Here is a 14,372-nt window from a genome sequence, read left to right as displayed (position 1 = left end):
AAAGAAAGAAAAAAAAGAAGGACAAAAGATAGGAGGAAAAAATAAAAAAAAAAACTTTATCATATCACTAAACTTATACCAGTCCCTTCACTACAAGAAGATGATCCGGAGGACGAGTGAAAATTTTACTATGAATTTTCATCCCCAAGGGGGGAGATGTAATAAAATACCTAGGTACCTACCTATACATTTTATTAAGTACTTACAAAAAGTACCTACATAAAACAGTTCTACCACCAGATGCCGCATGCGTCGCTCAAGATAAAACAAAAGACTTCCGATAATATTATTAACTGTCAGAATCAGATAGATAGATAGATAGATAGATATAAAAATGATTATAAAGATAAATTAAGAATAAACTTTAATTACAAAGCAACACATTGTTTATTTTATTATTATACACCCACTTTACATATAATTTACACTTAATTTTCAAAAGGAATATATTACCACGTTATATATATATATATATATATATATATATATATATATATATATATATATATATATATATATATATATATATATATATATATATATATATAAACCAAGGATCTAAGGTCTCAATCTAAATCTGACTATTGCATATTTTATGTGATTTATTCCCAGCAATATATACAGGAATATTCCAATCGTCCCAACGAGACTTACAATGAAATATTAATATTCGTACATAATTTATACTTACTCGGTTCATTGACATCGTATTCATTCAATTTAGAGGAGGTTCCATGAGATGGATTGAATAATTCGAATATGCTAAATAAATACGTCTTAGGTTATTCCAATACTGATGATTTCTCAGGCATATTTACACTAGAATAGAACATTTTGAGCAAAGAACTCACCAAGTACATTATAAATACAGATAAGGGTGAAATTAAACAAATTAATGGCAAATTCAAGCGGAAACAAGTTTTGTGCATTTCAGTTTATTTTTTTCTATTTTCTTTTTAAGGAATAACCCGCAAGGCCTCTACTTTATGAGGTTTGTCTGCAGGTAGGATAGTAAGAATAGGGAAGGTTAATGTGAAAAATACATCACAAATCGCTCACTCTTTTCAACAACGTCATATATCAAAAATCGTAAATTTTTAGTTGTGCATGTTTTCGGAATGCCCAGAAAATGTACTACATCCCAGCAAAAGCGGCATATTTTAAACTTAATATTTCCCGCTACAGGGTAGAATTTAAGGGTCTCTGCTAAATAAAAGCTTTCTCAATTCAACATAGATGGCTGTTGTGAACTGATATGTACTGTATCATGAGGTTGATCACATATCTAGGAGTTCCAAAAATTTGAGTAGTGTGGTTGTCAATCATGGGTAGAATGGTGAATGTTGCACGTGTGTAAAGTGATCACTAAACCAACCTGTTACAGTTCATAAACCCTGTAAATACCCAGACTTCATATTCTTCTTTATCGTCAAAATGTTAAAGGTTTATTTCGGTCACCCATAAACTGCCCAACATTGATAAACCCCAAAAACATAATTTCGATACCAATGTAAAATTGTTAAATTTATAATAATACATTGGCAGTAGAAAGTATTTAAAGTAATCGACTGAATTGGAAAGGGGTAATTTAAGCCAGTTCAAGTACAGTAGATCGTGTTAAGTTTTCCATGATTACATTATACGCATTACATATTATTATATATGTTTTATGAGTACCGGAAAGAAGGAACTTTTCACAAAACGTATAGAAAAATATGTAACGAAATATACAAAAATAATTATTTGAAAAATCAATTTAAATTGATGTTTAAAACGATTTCTATATTAGCAGATATGCTAGTCGCCAAATAAATAAGAAAAATCCTAAAACAGCTCTTATAAATATTGAACCACGGAATATGATAAATTTGTAACATAAATTATAAAGTTCTCATCAGTCCTTTTTCGTTGAGATGATTTGGACATTTGGGACGAATGAGTGAGGAAAAAACGGTAAAACTTATTTATCAGGCGAATGTAATTGATAATAGCAGCAGAGGAAGAACGAAAAAAACACGGCATGATAAAGTATGTCAAAAACTTAAAAGCGCTCATATCACGAGTCGGAATAATCGGCGTGTGTGTAAGAAAAGAATAATACATTTTAGACAAAATGTGAAGAATGTTTGCATTGCACAAGACAGAGTGGTGTAGCGTTCTATTCTCTCTGCCTACCCGAAAAATCAGAAGGCATAATAGATGAGTATTATAAATATGGTAAATCAGATATGAGGTCGAAAAGAGAATATAAAGCTCAATAATACGGCGACTCCACTTTCCCCCTTCAGACTCAGCCGATTGACGACGTTTTTATTTTAAAAAATATATATGTATCGTTATTGTTCTCATAAAATAATACATATCTGCAAAAGGGCCCCTGAGGCAATATTTTATGAAAATGGCGGTATATAAATAATCCAAAATTATTACATTTATTAATATTATTATTAGTATGACGTCTGAAACCAATTCCGGTGCGCCTAAGAGGAAACGCGACACCAATATAATTGACGTGCTATCGAAAATGGATCTCTAGGCGGATAAGGACATAGAATAGGATATAATCCGAGAAGTATGGCGCAGGAAACGCGCGCAATAAGGGATAATGCGATGCAAACGAACAGGTGTTTTCAGAAGTGAGTGCAAGAGTAAAGAAATATTTTCATCAATTGATTCATCAGTCATTTTGTTTTAAAATCCATACATTTTAAATTAAAATCTAACATGGTAAATACTTACCACCGTCTCTTAAAACCTATTGCGACGCGTGTTTCGAAGCATTTAGCATAATTTTCAAACACCGCATGTGAAGCTTATTCTAAATTTTTGAGTTGGGTCCTTGGGACGTTGAAGGTTGAAGAGGGGTAGGAGCTGAATTAGCTTCACACACGGTGTTTTAAAATTATGCGAAATGCATCGAAACACATGTCACAATAGATTTTAAGAAAAAGTAGTATTTACCGAGTAAACTTAAAAAATATATATAGAGAAATATTGATTATGGATAGGTACTAAAGAAACGAATAGATTGAATACTTGATATCAAACATATATAAAATGTGCATACAAAATTTAAACGTAGATTTCAACAAGTAAGCACCCTCTATATCGAAATCAATGATTTAAAAAAGGTGTTCATTTTACGACTAAACCACGTGGATATGGAAGACCATCTACCCATCATGGCACTGCAGAAAGCGATAGCAGATTAAAATAATACGGTGGTTGAAAATAATGCTAAATGCTTCGAAACGTGTGTCAAAATGGATTTAAGTGAAATTTTAGGTAAAAATAATAATTGATCGTATCCTCAATTTGCCGTATTTCAAAGCAGTTCAATAACGTTCCACTCAGAACGAATTATGATTCGTTATTCGTTCATTGGCAGACGATTACACGCTGATTTAATAAGCCGCCTTTGTATGCGATTACACTTGAAATATAACAATAGACGCGAGTTTTATGGAAGGTAGATCGAGGCATCCTTGAGTGCCGTCTGCTACCCCTGTATTTAATATTGTAAACAACGATTATTAACGTACAATGAAGTAAGTACACTGACTGAAGTAAGTACATCGGAAATATTAAATATGTAACGAGTCATGAGAGTTGAGAACGGAGGTAAAATAGCATCATTCGCGGCAAAGATGAAAGAAGATAGAACTGGCATTTGGCTAGCTTGCGCGATCACTTTATACACTTATGTAACGTTCACAATTCTGCCCATTTTCGAACATCCATATTGATTTTTTCAACTTATATATGTATGCAATGGTCTTAGATCCTTCCGCATACGGGTAAGGTTTAAATACTTCACTAATTCCTCAACTGATGGCATTTCAATCAGCCATTCTTCACAAATGTATCGATAGAATATTATTACAAAAATATCCGGCATACATAACATCTTATGTTACTTGCAAAGGATAAAGACTTCCCCATAATTAATAACCAACTAAATTTAACTTCGAGTCCACTTTTGAAAATATTCCCATTGTGATTCATTTGTAGTCGTTCTCTCTTTCAAAAATATTATTTTTATACAAATGTCAAATCGTAATAATTTTATTTTAATTTTAATGATCTGATGATGGAATGATTTTCCGAAACCGGTATCCACAAATATGTGTTTAAAAAAGTGGTATTACACAAAGTAATGGATGGTAAGGAGAGTGTTTTAAATTATAAATTACCCAACTCCAATTGTATACCCAATACAACCTTTCCCATTTATTTAATGCCTACCAACTGCTAATTTACTCAAAATAAGGTATAACATATCGCTCACTCCTTTCAAGAACGTCATAAATAAAAAATAGTCAATTTTCAGTTGTGCATGTTTTCGGAATGCCCAGAAAATGTACTATATCCCAGCAAAAGTGGCATATTTTTAACTTAATATTTACCCGCTATAACCCTCTATATACCCGCGTGTTGTTTTTGCATTTTAGAGAAAAGGTATTGTTTAATTTATTTTTTTTAAAATACTAAATATTTTTCAAATGCAGAAAAAACCTTCAGGTTTTACCTAAAAAGATCTGTTGCACAGTAAAAAGTTCAATAAGTGGATTGATATTATATTTTTAAACTTTAAAAACGTTCTCCTGAAAAATCAAGTTTTTTTATTTATGACGTTCTTGAAAGGAGTGAGCGATACGCAAGTTGTACCAGCCAAGAAGCAATTATTAGCGTGGTAAAGGTTTTAATACATTTAATTATATAGTAGCCCGTATGGGTGACATGAGAATTTTAACGTAAGAAATATTTGGATTATCATATACATATTCCCTTCACACATTACGTTGATTCATTATTATGACGAGATAACGTCAACATGATATTCTCATGACCCGGAAATTCGGTGGGGGCGAAGAAATCCGCACGCATTGTCGGAAGAGCCACTTAGATTGTTTTAATTGCCCTAAAAACTCGAAGGTTATTTATTCCAAGAACATTTCAGTCTTGGCGATTCGAATTATGTTGAATAATAATTCATGACTTTACGTCTTATTTTACTTTCGAAACAACTGTTTGGATTTTGCAAAGGAAATTATAATTTGAACTGTCAAAAAGAAGAGTAGAATTTTGTGTTCGTTTTATTTGTAAAAGGCAAAGTAATTATGAAAGTTTGTAGATGATTTCAAAGGAAATGCCAACGATTTACATGAATATAACACGCTTTTAATGATCGAACTGAAAATATTTAATAAGAAAGTTAAACCAAATAGATGCCCTGAACAGTGATCTACATAAATAAAATAACAGAGATTTAATGTGAGAAACGAAAAGAGAACAATAATAGAAGAAATACAGAAATATAAAATTTGCACTAAAAATATTAAGTTTATTGAAAATTTTCATTGATTGGTGCTTCAATGGGTAATCCTGATTTTAAAAAAAACTTATATTTATAAAAGGTTTGTTATAACTTATATATGAGATCTACTCGTATGTCCGTGATTTGATATTTTCGAAATAACGAGAAAAAATTGCATCTATTGTAGCACCAATTTTATTTGATTTGTTGGGTTTGTTTATTGTGACAGATGTTTCGCCTTAAGAATACATGATCAAAATATGTAGGAAAACATATTTAATTAACATAGCATATTCTATGTACTCCCTCCCGGGTGGAAGAACATCCAAGCCATCGTGCCCGCAACAGCAAAGTTAGAAACCACGTTTTCAAGCCAGGATATACGTCTACTCCATGGTTTGCGCTTACTTTCCACTTTGCCTTGTAATATCATACGTATAACATTTCAATATCTCAACATAGAAGAAGAAGAATATACATAGAAGTCTGGGTATTTACAGGGCTGTGATAGGTCATATCATAGACTGGTTAAGTGTTCATTTAACAAAGTGCTGAATTCAACCCATGATTGAGAACCACACTACTTAAATTTTTGGTACAACTCTTACATATATAATAACCCAGATTTGTGATCAAGGATTTGGACAAACCTAAAAATGTAGTTAAACGTTTTAGTTTTTAATTTTACATAGCTTCAAACGCGTCTCCTGAAAAGTCAAGAATATCGAGATTTCGCACTCGAGTTCCAAATGAGCGACATATGTGTGTATTGTATATGCACCATAGTGTACTTGAGAGTATTAGAATCTATGCAACGAAGGCGAGAGCTTTCTCAAGGATCGTAGAAAAAGAATTCAAGAGAGACTTGAAATAAGGATTATTGAACGAGTGATTCACTAGGAAGAAAATACGATGCGGAACTGCGCTACGTACGCCAGATCAAATTAATTAATCTGAAAGGAAATAAAAGCAATGCCACAGAAATAAGCCGCTGCATCTGATCCGGGAATTTCTATCAGGAATTCTATGCTACTGCCTTGTAAGGATTTATTATAATGTCACTAACGGGTAAGTAGTTCTTCATTTAACCGATTGAGATGACATTCGTGACTTCTTAGCTTAAATTTCTTTCCAGAACATATTAATAATAATTTTGTAAGTTTTATACAGCGCCATTTTCGATGTATGGAAGTGAAACATGGAACTGGCAAAGGAAGGAGAAAAGCATAGTGAACGCTGAATTGCGCTCCATCAGACGAATGTATAGAAAAATAATGTAAGACTGAATAAAGGCAAAGGATAGTTGAAAATATTAGGAAGAGTTCTCTAAGGTGGTATGGACATGTGGAGCGAATGGATAGCGAGAGAATGACTAAGAAAATATATGTGGTGAATGTGAGCGGAAGATCAGAACGAGGACGGCCTAAACAGACTTGGCACGATCAGATCAATCAGAATCTAAAACCTGGTGGTGTCAAAAGTCTGCATAATCGGAGGGCATGTATGACTAGGTGTATGGATGTGAAGGAGGCGAGGAGTGTATGTCAGGACAGAAGAGTGCGGCGTTCCATCCTCTCTGCCTAACTCTGCGGGGAAACGGCGTGATGGTAGTAGTAGTAGTAGTAGCAACAGTAGTAGTAGTAGTAGTAGCCATTTTCGTAAAATACTACATCAAGGGAGCTTCACTGTGACTGAATTGGAGGAAAAAGATTGGTTCAGCTGCTAAGAGCTGCTGCAGACGTAGTAAAAATTGTTATGATGGTTGCCAATCTTCAGCAAGAAGCGGCACAGTAACATTTTATTAATTGATACCAGAAACTCCAAGAAACTATGACGCATAGTACCGATGATAACGAGAAAGGTCACGAAGAATTGCAGATAATGACACAATAGAGTAGAAACTCACCTAAGGTCCTGCAGGAGCGCCTCTCCATGAGCGATGGCCGTCGCGCACGCATCGAGGCTGGAATCCCTGTGCTGGGCACACTGCTCCAGGAGCCGCTCCACCCCCTTAAGTCCTTCGCCAAGGCAGCCACCCTCCTCGCCGCTCAAATCGTTGCCCAGCTCAGAGCGGAGGGACTCCACCCACGTACCGAGCTGACCAAGACAGACAAATGAAAAATAAATTAAACAAAACAGATCTTACAGTTGTCCTTACAGATTACACTCTCCTTATCATTCGTTTGCTGCAACTTCTTGCTCTGGAAGTGGGGGAAAAGGAACAACCCTGGTTGCGAGTGTGGAGCTGAGCAGACCATAAGACTGCAGGACATAAGGTGCAGGACTGCCGACTCAAAAGTTTTGCTGGTGACCTTCGGGATATCCATGAAGCGACCCTGGAGACGGTGACTGGCTGATAAAACTGGAGCCAAGACTCTTATCCTAAGACATAACCCATATGGGTGAAGAAGAAGCCAGAGCCACACGCAAAGTAAAGCAAGTAAGTATCATTCATTGTGTACTTTGTGTAATAGGTACCACTTAAAAACACTACTTCATGATTACCAATTTCGTCCATCGTCAGGTCAAATTTAGACTACATTTGACCTAATGATGGAATGATTATAAGCCATGAAGTAGTGAATTGGGATTGCACAAAGTGAACGACGAATGATAAGGGAATTGTTATATTACCACACCACAAAGTTAACAATGCTTTTAATATACTAAATATCCTTACAGATTAATTAAAAATATTGACATATACTCGTATTTTATATCTCAACACAGATGAAGAATTCTATCGATTTGGAAATTTGACTTTATGGGTATTTGCTTAATGTATTAAAGTAAAGCATGAATTGGAAAAGAAGGATGGAAGCTGACTGAATGCACTCGAAATGAGATCTATCGGTGAGGTAAAATGTTATGATAGGTGTTCGAATGGTGAAATAAAGAAGAAAATGCAAGGTAAAAAGGCAAAATAAGGCTGCATTATCGATAAAAGTATGAAAGGTATGTTGAGATGGTTTGAGAATCGAATGAGTGAAGAAAGGATGGTAAAATAATTTATGAGGCGAATGCGGTTGGTAACAGAAGCAAACTTGGTATCCAGACCGCGGATAAAAGTTATCAATTTACGTATGGACAAACCTCCTTTTCGTGGGTGTAGAAGAGCACGGTCAGGTCTAGCCGCCGCCTGCGCTGGTCGACCCTGGAGGCGAATGCGGACACGTGTGCCTCGAGCTCCCTCGCCACGGAGTACACCCCCTCCGCGTCACACTCGCCCGTCTGGGCCAACTCCTCGGCTGCGGCCAGCAACTTCTCCGCGTTTGTGTAAGTATTCTAGAACAATGACAAAAGAGAAATTAATATCAGAAAGCAATAATTGATCAGTTAGTACATCAGTGGAGACTCTAGACTCTTTTCTCTAGTCTATGGGGTTTGCTGGATTTTTGGGCTAAAATGATACCCTTTTTCATAAATTGATGACTTGGATAAACCTGATAGGATGTTTCGTATTAACATACGTCCGGCTTTCTGTTTGTGAGTAGCAACCGCAAATCCCCACGAGTATTTTAGTTGGTATCTTTTTTGTCATAAATGCCCTCATGTGCCGAAATTAGAAAATAGTCCTTAAGTTTCTAAAGGCTAATTTTCCAATTTTGCTGAAATTTTTCACAGTATGTATTATTAATTATATCAGATACTGGATTATTCACCCCACGGATGAGATGTCAATATTATAGGTGTGTCAGCTTGATGTGAAACATCTCTTGTTCTTCTTTATATGAAAGAAGATGAATGTCTGAGCATACCAGGGCTTACGATCTGGCATTTGCGTGGCTTAAGCGATGGGTTCTGAGACCATTGCATATATACAGGTTTCGATAGATTTTCAATATAAGGCAGAATAATGAACGTTACACTAGTTATAAAGTGGTACCTTAAGCCAGATGCCTGGTTGAGGGGATCATTTTTTGCTTGGATTCATCCTTAAATAATCAGAAAATCCATATCTTAACTCTCAAATACTCCGTATATGTTGAGAAGAGGCCATAGTTGCTTTCCATCTCATATTGAAAATCAATAACCGAAATGAAATCAAATCAAGCTAAACTGGCAGTACACAAGGAAGCCTTAAAAGGTGAAGTATGGAATTGACAAAAGAAGAATGAAAGAAAATTATTTTCTTTTTAATTTAAGTTACGATTTCAATTCATTATTTTTTTATTTGACATTTATTTTTAATGTAATGAGAACATCGGTAGTTCTGGAAACTAATTGTATTTTCATTAATAAACTCAAAAGTGGTATTTCATGAGGTTTCCATTTTTATATAAAAATTGTTTACTTGAACGAAAATTTATTATTTTTGTATGTATGTATTTATTTTGCTGTATTTTTTTGTAAATATGGTTTTCTTTGTTGATATCATAGTATTCAAGGTAAAATTAAATTAATGCCTGTTTTTGATATTCCTTTGTTAAGTTTGAACGAATTATCGTTAAGTTTTTTTTTTACTTGTTATGTCTGAATTGTCTTGATTTATAAGATACAATTTATAAATGAAGAAGAAAAAACGCTTCAATGAATTTTTAATCATGTTTTTAACCTTCTAAAATATGAAAAAGGCTCGGCATTTACAGGGCTTATAATAATTATTTTTTCATCGAAAATTCAGGTTGCACGACTAAGACGTAATAAAAAAATCTCAATAAAAAGCTTATTTCGTCTCCCAATAGATGCCTCCAGTAAAATAGTAGTGAATTTAAGCAAATTACATTTCATACACACACACACAAATATATATATATATATATATATATATATATATATATATATATATATATATATATATATATATATATATATATATATATATATATATATATATATACATATATAGAAGTTCCAATAATTTGAGTTGTGTGGTTGTCAATAATGGGTAGAATTGGTGAATGTGAAACGTGTGTAAAGTGATTACTTAAACCAGCCTATGACGGTCGTAAGCCCTGTAAATGCCCAGACTTCATATTCCGTATTCTTATTCTTCTTTGTCGAGATGTCAAAAAATAATATCAATAAAAAAGATTGGTTTTATGAATTATATGAAAAATATAATAGTTAGGTATTTGAATTTTTAAAAATGCCACGAAAATTATCAGCAAATCAGAAAATGGCTTAACTGAATGCATTCATTACTTTTTTGATATTTGTAAAATAATTAATGAATCGATCCAGAATAAGTGCTTCATATAATGTATACCTTTGAGATTAAATTTCATGATCTACCATAGTTTGTAACTATACGGTTATTACTCGGTACTCGCATAATACCGCACTAATTGCGCAACGTACTTTAGATAACGGGAGGATGAGGGTGGAAAAGATAGTTTTTCTTCGTTATCATCTATTATAATCTGTATATCTGACAGAATTCAATTAGCGATCGGGATGGGGCGGTCGGACGCGCCAGGATACAACCTGCAATATTTCCAATCATAAAACTACCTTCGTTATGCCAAAGAAACAGATTTAACCTTTAGTTCTCGCGGTACACTGTATCAATACGAAGAAGATAATTGCTTTCGTTTCAAGTTCAGTATTTGTCTTGTTATTTTGTCGCTGGATGCTTTTGTCTAATGATGTATCGTCGGAATAATTACAAAACTTGAATATAAAAACTGGTCTAAATGAGAATTAAAATTCAGAAAATGGTGAAATTGTAAAACAAAAACACTTATTTTTACCACTTGCGTATATTTTATTATTTAGACCGGAAGATGAAAGCATAGCTTCCGAAACTAGTCCGAAACCGAAAATATAATGTTTATTCTTATTCCATGTCTAGGGACATGAAAAATTAAATATTTTGAGGAAAACATAGTCTAAAAATCAATTAAAAGTTTATAATTGAAAACAGATGTCTATCAAGTTTTTTCATTAAACAAACTTTACCTATTCACGTGTATGATTTTCTCCAATAGGGTTATATTTTACATTTTACATCAAATATTTTTCCCTTACTGACATGACAGAATGGATGTATAAATTGTCTGTCTGGAAATCATTAATCCCTCTCGAGAATGTTGAAATTAACATAAAAGAAAACATGTTTTTTTTAATATCGTTAATTTATTGATATTAAAAAGAACTATAATAAGTAATTACTTTATTTAACGGTTGAAGTACGAGTAGGGGTAGGCACAAAGAATACAACGCCACACCAATCTGTCTTAGCAAACTTTTCCTGGCATTTGGCAGCTAAAGAAATAGTAACATTCACTATCTGTCCATTATTGACCACCACCATATTACATTTTTTTAGGCACTCGCTTTATTAAAATTATCAAACGTTCAACTGACTCTGAAATCTAGCTACGACTTATGCAACACCGCTTATCATGGCCCTGATAAGGCTTCAAGTTTATGTTTATAGGCTATTCCTACATATGAGTGAATTTACTCTTCATGTTTTCAGTTACTATATTTTCATTAAATTCATGAGTGAAAGATCTAGAAGTATTAATTTTTGAAACTTGTAAATTTACATATATGCAATGCTGATGGATTTCTTTCACATATTAGTTATTATTTCATAGATTAGGATATATGGCTGATTGTGGCGCCAGCCAGAAAGTTCTTCCAGTTAAAAGTATAAATAAACAAACTCTACGATGCTCAAACTTCCATCTTCTTTCATATAAAAAACGGTAGATGTTTCATCTCCATACATACCCGTCTATATTTTTACCAGATGAAGGCAGGATACATAGTGAAAACCAGCATCATATATTTTTTATAGACTTTTATTACTAGGTTAAATATTATCAGGATTTGTTAATATGGATAGATGTATTTGAAGTCCAATTAGGAAACGTGTGAAATAATAATTACGGAATAAAACAACGTTTGCACGGAGACGTTCAAAGAGAAATCAGCTAAGAAATCGAATTACAATCAGAAAATTGCATTCTGTAAATTAACATTTATATCCGCAAACAAATAAATTATTCATTTCATGATAATTAATATATTTAAAAATTCGAAAATAAATTCAATATTTCGTGTTGCTACAGTAAAATTATGTTAGGAAAATTGTTTCAGTTATCCAAGATAATCCTTAATTGTACATAAATTTGGTGTCGTTCGTCGACTTAAACATAACAAGTCTGGTTTTTCAAAATAATGCATTTATTAAAAATATAAAGTAATTAAAACAACAAAAACGGTTAAAATGAATTATATAAATTATTCTATATAAAAACTAAAATTGTTATTTACGATATACGCATTTTTTAAAGTGTTTTATTACAGGATACGATTAATTTTAGGTCTCCTTATTATATTAACTTATTAATTGTGTCAGGTTGTAGTCCCGTGGTTTGAGTCGCGGACTCTTAAGTCAGAGTTCCTCGGTTCGAACCCACTCTACCACAATTTGGTATCTATTCTAGTAATGAGCCGCTTAGGCTCACAGAAATAGCATGAAAATGAAATATTTGTGTAAATAATAAAAACATAAATATTTCTCTTTAATTTTTTTTTTTAAACATTGTAATTATGAAGTGAATAAAAATGCCATATGAGGTGAATAATAAAATGCTGTTAATAGGTCTTTGAATACATCTCATACAAAGGTTTTATTGTGATCAGAAATAAAATTTAAAATTATAATTATTATTTTTAATTGTATTACCTAATACTACTACTATTACTACCATCACATCACGATGGAACGCCACACTCTTCTGTCCTGACATACACTCCATGCCTCCTTCACATCCATACATCTAGTCATACATGCCCTCCGATTACGCAGACTTTGCTTCTGATTGATCTGATCGTGCCAAGTCTTTTTCGGTCGTCCTAGTTCTGTTTTCTGTCCTAGTCATTCTCACACTATCCATTCGCTCTACGTGTCTATACAGTGAAGAACTCTTCCTAATCTTTTCAATTATTCCTTGTTCAGCCTTACATTTCTTTCGTATACCTTAGTTTAAAAACGAATATATAAATTATATTAAACTATTACAAAAATAACTAATTTTAATAAATATTGTTTCAGGCATTTTCTGGCACGTGAAAAATATGTAAAAAAAATCACCATGAAGCTGACCAGAAACGAAACTGATCATGTCATTAAGCCTTGTCATCCATAACAGACGTGTAACATTAACAAAATGTCAAACAAGTATTATAAAATAGGACATCGGCACGGAGAAACCCAGTGAAGATATTTGATTATGAATTCTTAAGTGTAAATATGAGTTTAGATAAAAATGGATAAATAAATATAAAGGTGTGTAATAAATCTACGCGATCGTTGACCCACTGAGAAACAGGCTAAGTCTCCTCGAAAGAAATCAAACGCGATAATAGTATGAATAATGAACTACTTGCACATGTATTTTAACTGTTAAAAAAAACTATACGCGATTCAACTGAACTATAAAAAAGCACTCGCGGAACTAAGGCGCACGCAAACAATGAAGTCAGTGTGCATAATATTTTTTTTATCAATTTGAAAACGAACGCGTTTCCGCGTCTTCATTTTAATATGACTGATGGGAGTGAGCTAGCTGTACCCGAAGTCACGTTGCTGTGACTAATTCTGGTTAAATGGAAATGAAAATATTACCCATCACGCCGCTTCCTCGCAGGGGTAGGCAATGAATATTTTGTAGAATGTCACACAGATCAGTCTTTGCAAGCAATCTTCGCCTCTTCCGCATACATGCATCTCCACATACGTATCCGCCGATTATTCCGACTCCTGACCTGACACTTTCAAGTATTTGGAATACTGAAACCAGCCAAATTTTTGTCGGTCTTCCCCTGCTCCTATATCCAACTATCTTCGCCTCACAAATTTATTTCACTCCTACATTCCATTCGAACCATTTCAACACACCCCTTTTAATTTTATCGATAATGCTTATCTCAGCCATGCATTATTTCATTATATTACCATTCGAACATCTATCATACATCGTTTTGTCGAACATTCCTCTAAAAGACCGCATTTCGACTGCATTCAGTCTGCTTTCATCATTTTGCCTACTCCATGTTTCACTTCCATGCAAGTTTTGCCAAGTGTTGCCAAGTTTTC

At 33.5% G+C, this 14,372-nt stretch overlaps 1 protein-coding gene across 6 annotated transcripts in view; it reads right to left on the bottom strand.

The window, feature by feature from the left end:
* Nucleotides 1-14,372, bottom strand: part of trio (trio Rho guanine nucleotide exchange factor) — a 502,261-nt gene that overhangs the window by 278,112 nt on the left and 209,777 nt on the right. For all 6 annotated transcript variants that reach the window (XM_088260963.1, XM_088260964.1, XM_088260966.1 and 3 more), the window contains exons 12-13: nt 8,411-8,602; nt 7,224-7,414 (exon numbers count right to left, since the gene is read on the bottom strand). In XM_088260963.1, the coding sequence (XP_088117089.1) occupies nt 7,224-7,414; nt 8,411-8,602 (383 nt within the window). The remainder of the gene's footprint in view (nt 1-7,223; nt 7,415-8,410; nt 8,603-14,372) is intronic.

Source organism: Brachycentrus maculatus, unplaced genomic scaffold (genome assembly GCF_059751285.1).
Source record: "Brachycentrus maculatus isolate JH-2025_06_01 unplaced genomic scaffold, ASM5975128v1 h1tg000144l, whole genome shotgun sequence".
NCBI classification, from domain to species: Eukaryota; Metazoa; Arthropoda; class Insecta; order Trichoptera; family Brachycentridae; genus Brachycentrus; species Brachycentrus maculatus.
This window is presented reverse-complemented; position numbering and strand designations above follow the sequence as displayed.